Below are 12,433 nucleotides of genomic sequence, written 5' to 3' on the forward strand. Positions count from 1 at the left end.
CCGCCTCCGCGCCGCTCCAGCAGCGGATGGGCCCAGAGGACGAACTTCCCATGATGCTGTGTTTCCTTGAAGGAAACAGCGCGACGGCGCGTGGCATGCGAGCGAGCCCCTCCTCTCCTTTGCCTCCGCGGGCTCCTTTCTTATTCGCCTTCCGCCTCCTGTCTGTTTAGGTGCGGTTCCTTTGGGCTTCCGTAGCCCTGCCCCCAACCTCCGCTTGCGAGACTTCTCTCCCAGCATCCATTGCGCGCGCGCGTCCCCCGTTCTTCCCGCCCCCCTTCCCCTCTGCACTTTCCATTCCACCTCAGGCCTCGGCTTAATGGGCTCTGACCCACGCGCGCCATTTCCCTCCTGCTGAGAGCAGGAGCAGCTCCCTCCGGGCCTTCCCCTCCCCGCACCCGCGCTGGTGTGCGCTTTTCTTTGTCCCGCCCACACCGTCCCGTCGGCTGCGGCTCCTCACGGTGGCGGCGAGGCTGACTTTCGACCAGCCCCTGTCCCCTTCCCGGTAGGCCCGGCCTTCACACACACTTCTTCGCTCGCTTTTCGCCAACGGTTTCGCGCAACTCGCGTCGGAGCCGGAAGGGCAGGCTCGCCGGAGCCGGGCCCGCCGAAGGGGAGGCGATGTCTGGCGGGGAATCGGCAGCCGCCGCGGCCTCCCCTCAACCGCTCCCCTTCTCCCTGCCCAAACCACCTCCCCTTATGCAGCTCAACCCCGGCGAAGGCGTCCGCCCTGTGGTGGCCGCCGGTCCGGAACAGTCGCCGAAGAGCGCCCGCATGGGAGGCCGACCGGATTGGCCGCCCGGGAAGCCCGTCAGCCTCTTGGCTCCTCTCCTCCCTCCGCGAGGGGAGCCCGAACCTCTGTTGCCCTTCGGGCCGTCCTCCCGCCAGCCGCTCAGGGGGAGAATGCTCGGCAGGTGCGGCGGGGGAGGCGGCGGGAGCCTCCTGAATCCTTCGATGCGACCAGGCGGTGGAGGAGGCGGCGGCGGCGGCGGCGGCGGTGGCGGCGGCATGGGCCGAGAGTCCCTCATGGTGAGTTTATTATCAGTAAACTCTTTTTCCTCGTGGTTGGGGTACCAGACGGTTATGTGGCGTGCGCGGCGTTATTTGCCATTCATTCCTCAATTTTTCAGTGCAATCTTCAAAATATAGCCGAAATTTAGAAACGAATCTGTTTTAATCTGCGTACCAGAAATAAGAGATATGATGGGTTGGGAGGAAGTCTAATAAGGTATAAGGGAGCCCGCTTCAGTCACCCCTAAGTGTTTCCATGGCAGGCACAGCCTTGTGAAAGAAGTGGCAGTTCTATCATATCTGAGTTCTAATAATTTCTTTTTTCCCTTAAGTATTTAAAGCATATTGCGTGGAGCATGTTACTTCCAAAGTTAATATATTAGAATACTTTGATTTAGTGCACGATTCAGGCTGGCTAACTATTAGCTGGATGGTTATGCATTAACCTTAGAACAAGTTGACACCGTGGTTGATAACCCTGTGTTCAGTAGTAATTTTATAGCCATAAAATAAGAAATGTGACTTTTTACGTGTTTTGATTTTGTACATTTATGGTAAATAATTGAGTATGTTTGCAGTAATTGACAGAGACAAGCAGAGAACCAAATAGGAATACGGTTATTAGCACATTGGTGTTTAAAATCTGTGACATCGTATAATTTAATTATTGTTATTAATATATCCCTGGTAGCACTTCAGTTCTGTAGCTGTATCGTATTCTTTTAGCCATTCCCATTGACAGGGGCAAAGAGTAGAAGTAATTTTTTACTACTCCTAGAAACTAGTTTCATAATGGAAGATAATTCAAATTTGCACAGAAAAGAATTGGGTGATCAGAAACTTATGGTATGCTTAGCGCCATCTGAATCAAGAAAGCCACAGTGTGTAAACCAAGTGCAAATTCTAGTTTCTGATTCTTACTTGTAATGACAACAACAAGTAAGGACCTCTGGTGCAAACAATATACTGAAAATGCCATTCTTTTTGGTTTAGAAGTTGCGATAACAAGGCAGAACAAAGCAAAGATGTACAGGCTGTGTTTACCAGTGCACAACTTTTCAGTAAGCCAGGATTGTCTAGAACTCTGAATTAAGTTTCTATATGAATGCGATCAATATATATGAAGCACTTTCAGTACTTGAATATAAGTGTCATTTTTTCCAATAACTGTATAAGGGTAAACACAAAATAGGCACTGTATATAGCAAAACAAGTATTCCAAACTTAGTTGCTTGTAACTTTATGTTATCACCAAACCACAGGATATACCATTAGAAACAAGTAGGTTTTTTCATGGAAGCTAACTAGTCAAATACCTTGATGTTCTTTCTCATCTCAACAGTGCCAGTTGAAATCTAATGAAGGACATGGCTTAGTACTGATTTGTTTTTAGTAGACTTCAAGCATCTTAGAAACCTAATGTGTGAACTAGTCCAATAATTTGCTGAAGTATTTAACTGAGGCTATTAATTCCATTTTACTCTTTGAATGTTGCTGGTTAAATTTATTTAGACAGTTAGAAAGTACGGTTCAGATCTGTCAGATATTTATTTATTTATTACACTTTTATGCCGCCCAGTAGCCAAAAGGCTCTATGGATGGTTAACAGAATTAAAAGGAAACAACAAAACACAGCCAACAAAAAGAAGAGCAATAAACCAATAAAATAGCAATAGACTAACTACAATGGCTACAGTTAAGTTGTGGAAAAGATGTAGTGGTGGATAAAAAATACAGCACAATGTTAAACTAAAATAAAACCTTTCAATTCTTAAAAAGAATTAGGGTTACATTTTCAAATAAAGTTTTATCTGGCATTGAAAAGAAAAAAGGGTCATTGCCAGGCATACTTCTTTGGGGAGTTCATTCCATAAATGGAGTGGCACCACAGAGAATGCCTTTCTCCTGGTTGACACCCTCTGTACTTCTGTTAGAGGGGGTTCTGGGAGAAGGACCCTGAAAGATGATCTTAGGGCCTGGGTAGGTACATAGGGGGTGGGATGTTCCTTCAGATAACCTGGCCCCAAGCTGTTTAGGGCTTTGAATGTTAACAGTAGGACTTCAAGAGGCAGGCAGCACAGCTGAAAGAGGACTGGCAAGATATGATCTCCTAGACCAGTCCCTGTTAACAGCTTTACTACCCTATTCAGAATCAGTTAGAGTTTCTGGACTGTTCTCAAAGGCAGTCCCATATAGAGTGCATTAGAGTAATCCAGGTTACCATAGCATGAATCACTATCACTAGGCTCTGTCTGTCCAGATGGGTTCTCTGTTAGTGTGTCAACCTAAGCTGACAAAAGGTGCTTTGTGCCACTGAGTCCACTTGTGGCTCAAGTGACAGTTCTGGATCCAGGAGCATCTCCAAACTGCAAATCTTTTCCTTTAGGGGGAGTGCGGCCCTGTCCAGTACTTTATGGCATAATTGCCATGGTATGGAGCAGTATTTTCCCAGCACCTCCTTCTGAAATGGATTGGCCAGTTAGGAGCAGAACCAACTCCTAGTCCAGCTAATCTATCCAGAAGGGTACTGTAGTTAATGATATCAAAAATCACTGAGAGGTATGCAGAGCCTATGCAGAGGTCCTCAATGATTTTAAATCAATAGTTCAGTTTCACATTTTGAGGGGTTCTATGGGCACTCCCATGAAATAGCTGTCATAGTAGTGAGTTCAGTCATAAAACTCCTTGAGCGGTGTCAGCTTTGATACTGCTGCTGCCATATACCAATTGCTACAATGCATAGTTCCTTTCATGTGCAATAGAATAGTCTATTGCCCATTTGCCAGAACATCTCCCTTGGATAGGCCTAGAATCTGTGTATCTGACACCAGTTACTCAATGAATGGCACTGGGCTCCACACACAGAGAGGACCGGATTCCCCTCCCCCCATTCAGGCAGCCAGAAAGACATGACAGATGTTGGCATAACAAATGTGCTTTGACCCTTTCTTACATGCCAAACTTGCAATCTGGTTTAATCCAGATCTGAGGATTGCCAGGCAGCTGTTCTGTACACGGGGCTGAGGTATCCTCAGTTTAGATCAACTAATAGGCAAAGTCTGTGAGTTCCTCTCCTTTGAAGATTTACAGATGAAATATCAACTCTCCAAAGCACACACTGGCAGCACCTTCCAATAAAACATATGCTCTGTTCCCTATGTGGCCCAGCAGCACTCACTGCCTCAGAATCCCAGCACTATTGGAAGACTTGGCCTCTACAAAGTCAACCAAGCGGACAATATAGTCTTACAAGAGACTTTTAACATACAACCATCTTGTCATCCAGACACTAAGAGAGGAATGGAGTGAAGAATTGGAATGCTGCATCCAACCACACCAGCGGGGGAAAGCTGCATTCACTATATGATCCATATCCCCTGACCTGAAACTGCCTTATACATATTGGACCCCACGGTGCCTATTTCAGAAAAAATATCACACTCTGATAATCATTGAGGGGCTGGAGAAACATCATTAGTGCACATGATGTGGAAATGCCTGGTGGTGGCCTCCTTCTGGACAGAAGTTTTTACACACACCGGCTTCATCCTAAATACACCTTTCTTGTTTAAGGGTGTCAGTGTATTGCTGAATTACATTCCCACGTCCCAGAAGCTATCCTCTCACCATCACAAGTGGACGATGATGGACCCTTATGGTGGCTAAGAGACTCCTACTATAGGGCTGGAAAGGCAAATCTTCTCCCTCAACCACACAATGAACTGCAGATCTCACAACATAAGGCATCCTCTGAGAGAACGTACTAATGATGACAACTTTGGTCAACCTACCTCAGCCTATATTTGAAACAGAAACTTTGAATATATGTGCATGTATGAGTGAGGGTATATGTATACATATATATTATTAGCAGTACTTTCAAGATCAGTTTAACACTGTGCAGTTGTGTGACTATGCATTTTTGTTTTCCTTTTCCTGCACACCCAATAAAATATCCATTGTACAATTAGTATATTCAATATAGAGAATAATAAAGTTATACACAAACATATACTAATTGCAAACACCATTGGCGTTATGGCAGAGGTTGCTAAAATGTAACACAATTTGCATTAGTAGTAATGCTGAATTAAATACATTCTCCAATTCCCAGAATGCAATCTAATACTAAAAGAATAGTAACCTGCCCCAGAATTTGAATATAAGGGAAGTATGAGATATTGTTTGCAAAATGTACAACTATTCTTTTGAACCCAAAAGCTTTCTACACCAGCATCCATTTCATATAAACATATACTGATGAGGTAAAGAGACAAGTAGCTCAGCCAAGAAGCTGAATGCAAATTAGAAGTGGGTTCTGAACCTCAAGTGTAGCATCATTTTTACCACAAAGTGCAGCAAAATATCCATTTCATTGAAGAACTATTTATATTTTGAGGCACACAACCCACACCAAGATTCCCCTACCAGCTAGCCCATATCAAAAGAAAACAATTGTGTACAAATAAACAAAATAAACAAAAAATGCTCAAATTACTTGCCACTTACTATAGCCCCTCAGGCGCAAAGTTTACCTTTCATTTACCTGTGCATACTTCAAATTGGGCTGATGTTGCCCAACTTCTTTCTTTTAAGGAGTGCCTTTGCAGTGTATGAGACACACAATACCTTTTTTGGAACTAAAGCATTAGAGACTGGCACATTGCTTTGAAACATGCCAACTTTCTAGGTTTTTGCTTTTTTAAAAATTGAGTCAAGAAAGGAAGGGGACATGGATACAGGCTCTGATGTGGGAAGAAATGAACGTCTTGACTTACTGTGTTTTCTTTGATGAATATGGTATTGGATGTAAATCACTTTTCCTTCTACTTTTGTTAATGAAAGTATTTGCTGGTTCAGACCTTCTTCCAATTTGGAGGACATTGACTGCATTCCCATGACACAACAATCCACCCTGGCAGGGTAGCTTAAGTTTTGGAATATCAAGAATCCATGAATTGTTGTAGGATTGTTTTGCTTACAATTTGTCATGTCATCTGAACTATGGTGACTGATTTTAATGTGAATTTTAATTTATATCTTGCCTTTATTCTTGCAAGAAACCCAGGCCTAACCCTCTTCATTTGATCCTCACAACAACACTTTGAGGTAGGTTAGGCTGAGTATACTGCCCTCAGTTGTGGCAATCAGCTACTCAGCAAGAGTGGTGCAAAAAGACCATACTGTTAGTTTTTGCTATCTCACTAGTGATTACTCTTCCACAAGCACTTTGTCACTTCCAGAAAGGTAGGTTGGAGGTCCATCACTTGTCTACTGACTTTGGGTTTTTTTTTTTTTTTTTAAGTGGTGCCTCAGAATGCACAATTAGGGTTGTAGTTTTCTTTATTACTGTTTTTGTCAGTTTTCCACAAGTTTACTCTTATGAATATTCAAGTATATTGCAGTATTGCTGCTCAATTTCTTGTCCGTTGTAACAGACAATAGATAGCCTACATGGAAACAGACAAAACAGTATTGGCTATCACCTAATTTGTGTCCTGTAACAGCAGTGGGGAAAAAATAACAGTATAAAGGGGCCTAGTACCACAAGTCAGAAGTAATGAAAATGGGGTGGGGAAGCCAAAGGAGTAAGTGTACCAAAGGGTGGGGGAGGCAGCATCTTCCTTTTAGTGATGTGATTATCCTGGTTTTAAGAATTCAGGATTCTATATTCTGTATCATCCACACCTTCAGCACTTTCCTGACTCTCCAGTTACTCCAGAAAGGAAATATAGTGAATCCCCTAGTCTTCACAGTTGTGTGCAAATTAGCCTGTGTGTTAGTCTTGTTTTGTCAGGGGTTCCTTTGTTCCTTACCTACTGCACTTCCTAATTCTCTTTGACAGCTGAAATAGATATGGAGATTGAGCTGATATGACTGGGGTGCATTTATGGACAGCCATGAGCACCCTTGCCCCCCCCCTCCAACACCCACACCTCTAATAGCATTTTTACATTTTGAGGCACCAGAAATAAACGATTTAAAAGTTACAGAAGAAAAATTGACAGTGATCTGAGTGACCCCAAGTGTGCAATTTGGGGGCATTGATGCCAGGGAACAAAGAACAAAGGTAGTGGTTGAAACAGGGAGGAGGAATGAGGCAGTTTTTGCCGCCAAAAGATGGCAGTTTCGGAACCATCTGGAAATGTGAAGGGGAAGGAGTGGAAAAAGAAGCCATGACATGCTATATTGTCTGTCAGCTGTACTGTGAGTTGTTAGTAAACAATCAACCCATTTGGATGTTTTACAAAGTGGCATAGTGTAATGTGCAAATCACCCTATTAGCTATTTACCAGAAGGAAGTTTTGAATCCCACTTAATATATACAGTTTTGGTCCTGGTTTTATTATGTTGTTCGGACAATTGGAGTCTCAGAAATAGATTATACTAGGAGTGATTCTCTGATATAGTTGAGGAGGGATATTCTAGAACAAAAACATTTTATATAAGATCTATTACCCTTTGAGTTATTGTAAACTTGTGGCACAACTTGTGGATTTCTGGCTAGGCTAACACACATAGAGGAGCACAACTTGTTAATCCTGCTGTATACTTTAAAACTATAGACTGCCAAAGTACTTAGGAAGACTGCTTTATGGCAAAATATTTAGTTCATCACATTTAATATTTATGCAGTTATGTATATTAAATTATATTAATATTTATATACATAAGAGATAAAATTTACAAAAAACTTGAATTGATGAACTGATCATTTCATGGTAGGATATTTCCTAGGATAAGATTAACTATGTTTGAAGCCCAGTTTGGTTGTATCTGTAGCAGTGTCTGGATTTGTATTGCTAAGTTCTTGGTATCTTAAATGGTGCTGTTATCTTTCAGATGGGACATCCTGGCATGCCTCACTACCCACCCATGGGCATGCATCCTATGGGCCAAAGGCCGCCTAATATGCCTCCAGTGTCTCATGGAATGATGCCTCAGATGATGCCTCCAATGGGAGGACCACAAATGGGGCAGGTATGTTGGCTTCTGTGTTTTTTGTTGCATTAATAAATAGTTTAATTAAAGTGAATTAAAGTTTTGAAACAGTAATTTAAATCCATTTTGGGACTTTCTATAGCTCACTAATAGTTGGCATTTATTCTGCGTTTCACATCATTGCAGTCTTTTTAATCTGCTTTTCTTTTTTGGAAGAAGTTTTAATCTTCATTGAATCAGAAGATTTCTTGCAAGTAGGCAACTTCCATTTTTCCTGCAGCAGTTAGATCTATAGAAAGATTGTAGCCTTTTATTGGCCAACATTGTTTCCCGCTTTACATTCTGTCACTCAAGAATCCTGAGTGCTATGGACAGTGAGCTGTTGGGCCCCATCAAGCTGAGCTTTTATTTCCTTTCCTTTATTTGTATTGGTTCAGAGCATGGATTTTAAAGAACCAAGTCAGCTTGGATTCAGGAAAGCTGGCTTTTTTTCCCTGGCTCTGAGGAGTCAGATTACCTTTCATCAGCATCCATCTCTTCTCTGATGTCCCAGTTGAAGGTGAATAAATGGAATTCTGTCCTAGCATGCAGTTAGCTGGGCTGATCAGTCTGGCATCCTTCCAAATTATGAACAGCGTGGCAGTTTGTTAGTACAGATGATGTAGTATAGGACAAAAGGGAACATATATGAAGGAATTTGTTCAGTGAAAGCTATTTATCTAATGACCCATTTTCACAGTCAACAGGAAAACTTAATATTCTCCTATTTACTTTTGGTGATCAACTTTCCCTGGCTGTTATTTTTAGTTATATCTCCATCATTCTCATGTTGCTGTCAACCAGTATCTTACCTGTTATTTTCACATGATGTGAAAATCATAGATCATGTATAGGGTGGTGGGGGAAGACAAATAACTTGGGAATCTTTTGGTAGATGTCAAAGTGAATGTTCAGGAAGAAATAGGTCAGAATATAGTTGTCCGCTATTCAGAACTTAGGGTTTTGCATCTTAGACTGCATGTATGAGGCTGTTTTTTCCATCCATATAGACTCCTTCCTCCCAATTAATTTTATCTGTTGATTAACGGAAAAGCTTGAGGATGTTTAGAACTTCTACCCTTGTTGCTTTTGGGGCAACTATATTACACTGGAAGTTACCCACTGATGTTTCGTCACTGTAGGAATATCCCTTATTTAAATAACAGTTAGTTCCAGTTGATGTTAGAGTACTTCTTCTCCCACCCTTGGATTATAGAAATCCTAACCTTGAGAACTTTGTGTAAATCTCAAAAATTAGAGCACCTCAAAGTGCCTGAAGTTAGGGCTGCCTAATGCAAGTAAATGGGCTGTATAACCACATATTGTGGACCACCAGATGTTTGATAAACCTTGAGCTTTTGTGCTCACCTGGGTTAACACAAACTGGATTTATCAAGCATGCCAGTATTTTGTGTAATGTGGCTGGAATACAGTTTGTGACCTGGAGGCTATGAATTTGGCATCTGAAATTAGGAATCCTTTGTTTTGAACTACCTGGATAAGTTTTAGGGAGCATCTCTTGCGTGGAACACAATTATTTGGAAGCAGCAGTGGGGCAAGACTCCTTTCTTCTCCTGCTTCTACAGGATGGTGGGGAATGGGAGGGCCACTCCCATTCTTTCTTCTCTTCCTCACGCTTCCAAGAAAACCTTGTGGATTGAGGGTGGAGCTGTAGCCCTACCAAATACCTCTCCCTCCACACAAGATGGAAGGTAAGAGGGAGCAATAACCTGATGCTCCCTGAAGATACATGGGAATGGGGTCACTTGGCCAACCCTCCAGGGGCGTCACCTATATTGGGGGGGTGATTTCCCAAGAACTATTCGTGGGACTTGCCAATCAAATTGGCTGAATAACACCAATGGATTATATTACAAATATTTGTACACACTGTTGTTCTTGTTGCTATCCTCTTAGTCCCAAATAGTCCCTGGATAATGGAAATATTGGAAATAAAATGACAGCTCCCCTCCCCCCAGACATTCATTTCCAGTTAATACCTTATGCATACACAAGCCAATTAGTTCTTCAAAGTAATTGCCTTGGGTCAATGCCTTGGATGGCTTATTCTAGACCCTCACAGAATCATTGCCTCGCAGCATCTCTGTTGTGTGGAGAATTATCCTCCTCACCATATTTATAATGCTTTACAAGGGCAGTGATATGGTTTTAAGTGGCTACGGTAGTTTGCATCCTTGTTGCATGCTTTTCTCAGCTTTTTTTTAACAGTTCATGTTTTTGAACCCTGCAGTCATAATTCTTAAACTTTATAGTACTCTTCATCTTGGAACATCTTTGCAAGCATAACTCTTACTCCAGCCCTGTGAGACAAGTTCTTCAGGTATTATCCTCTGTTCATAGATGAGGTAAATGAGCCCTCAAGATTAATGGAGTTTTCATAGACAGGGATTTGGTTTGGGAATTAGACATTTTGGAGCTTAAATTATTTGGGCCCCATCTCTCAGTGACTCCTGAATATAGTGCTAAAATTTTGGGTTATTTTAGTATTAAAGCACTGGTCTTTTATTTTGAGAACTCTTCCTCTGTCCCTGTACCCCAAGCTTCCACTTCCTTCACTTTTTGCTTTGGGTTCCCTTTGCACAGACCACCATTACTAGCTGAAAAATAAGTCTTATCTTTATTTTTTGGCCCTATAAGATTGCAATATCTACAGTAATTCTTCTGGTCACTTAGAGCCTTAATACCACATACCCAGAAAATTGTCAAACTATGGTCTTGATTCCCTTATTAGGTATATATAACATTTTATATATTTATCTATAATCCTTTTTATGCCCAATTTATTTATATTGGAATGGGGTTAAGACTATCTTCTGCCAGCTTAAAAACTTATACATGTAGAAATTTGTGTAAAGGTGTAAACACACACTATAATCATATTTTAATTGTAGATGTCTGGAATGATGCAATCAGTGATGCCTGGAATGATGGCGCCACATATGTCTCATGCTCCCATGCAGCCTCCAGGACCGGTAACTATTAAATCTATCTTCTACTTGATTTTAAAATACTCACAACCTCTGACTTCAGCATTTTAATCAGTATCTTTTTCTGTTGAAAAATGGCTAAGTTTGAACAATTATGCTGTTAATTACTGAACACTAATAAAGGATAAAAATTAATATTGCTTCTAGTTTGGTATTAGGTGAGTGACTCCTTTTTAGTCTCCTATTTCCTATAGGCCAAAGATTACTCAAAATTGAGTGACTGCTTTCATATGTAACTACAAATTAGCTGGAACATTTAATAGAATGATTACTGCAGTTTTGGTAGTTCTTTAAAATGTATATGTGTACAGTAGACTAAAAGGATTGTATCAAAATGACCCTTAATAAAGACTGAAGGCATTAGTGGCTGTTAGAATTTCATGAACTTGTTTATTGTGGGAGTGCCACTGTGTTTAAAGGCTACATAACTTGTCAACAAGTTAATAGAATTGAACTATGGATACTTTGTAAGACAATATTAGAGTTCACATAAAGTATCCCTACACACCTTCTGGGATTCTGTAGCACAGAGAAACCTCAGTGAGTACTAGGCTGTGTGCACACCACTTGCAAATACTATCATTATTTGTTTTATTGTTCATTTATTTGTTCAATCAATGTGTATGCCTCCCCACTAGCCATAGGCTCTTTGGGCGCTCACATCATTAAAATCCATGCAACCGGCATAATATAAAACACACAAGACAATTGACAATTAACACTAATAACACTAAAAGCATAATGCTATCAAAATCCAATAAAACCAGAATGCAGAAAATAAATAAAATATGTAAACAATAACCTAAAGATAAAATAAGACCATTCAAATTAATATTGTAACAGGTTAGCGGCAGTACAATATGTTAATTAAAATAGCAGTAACAAGGGTCATCTAATCAAAACAGCTACAGACCTGATGTCGGTGCCAACCATATCACCAGTGGGATTGAGTTCCAGAGTGTGGGCACTATACTCAAAAAAGCACTCTCCTTGCAAACTCTCCCCCACTTCAAGGCGGGAGGAACGTGAAGGGGAGCATCAAATGAAGACTGTAGTGACAGGGCTGGTATGTATAGGGAGCGGTGTTCCTTTGGATAACCTGATCCCAGGCCACTTAGAGCTTTGTATGTTATTGTAAGCACTTAGAATTGGGCCCAGAGAGCAACTAGCAGCCTGTGCAACCTGTGTAGGACTGTAGCATGAGGTGCTCATGAACACTGGTCCTAGGAAGTGGGTGTGCTGCCCCGTTGTGGACAAGTTGCAAGATCTGGACCGTTTTTGAAGGCAGCTTCATGTAGAACACACACAATTATTTATTAATTTATTTTTCAATTTATAATCCTGCCTTTTTCCTACAAAGGGCTCAAGGCAGCTTACATCATCTCCTCCTCCTCCATCTTATCCCCACAACAACAACCCTGTGAGGTAGGTTGGGC

General features: G+C 41.4%; 1 protein-coding gene across 3 annotated transcripts in view; it reads left to right on the forward strand.

Moving 5' to 3' along the window:
* Positions 1 to 43: 43 nt before the first annotated feature.
* The window catches only part of PRPF40A (pre-mRNA processing factor 40 homolog A), a 44,955-nt gene continuing 32,565 nt past the window's right edge, over positions 44 to 12,433 (forward strand). For 2 of the 3 annotated variants that reach the window (XM_044418189.1, XM_044418190.1), the window contains exons 1-2: positions 9,715 to 10,330; positions 10,902 to 10,982. Coding sequence is in view for 1 of the 3 variants with exons in the window: in XM_044418191.1 (XP_044274126.1) it covers positions 619 to 1,026; positions 7,852 to 7,989; positions 10,902 to 10,982 (627 nt within the window). In the remaining 2 variants the exon portion in view is untranslated. Of the gene's footprint in view, positions 1,027 to 7,851; positions 7,990 to 9,714; positions 10,331 to 10,901; positions 10,983 to 12,433 lie in introns of those variants that run through there. The other variant, XM_044418191.1, reaches the window with a different exon arrangement.

The sequence above is a fragment of the Varanus komodoensis genome, unplaced genomic scaffold, assembly GCF_004798865.1.
Source record: "Varanus komodoensis strain SLA01 unplaced genomic scaffold, ASM479886v1 scaffold9, whole genome shotgun sequence".
In the NCBI taxonomy this organism is placed as follows: Eukaryota; Metazoa; Chordata; class Lepidosauria; order Squamata; family Varanidae; genus Varanus; species Varanus komodoensis.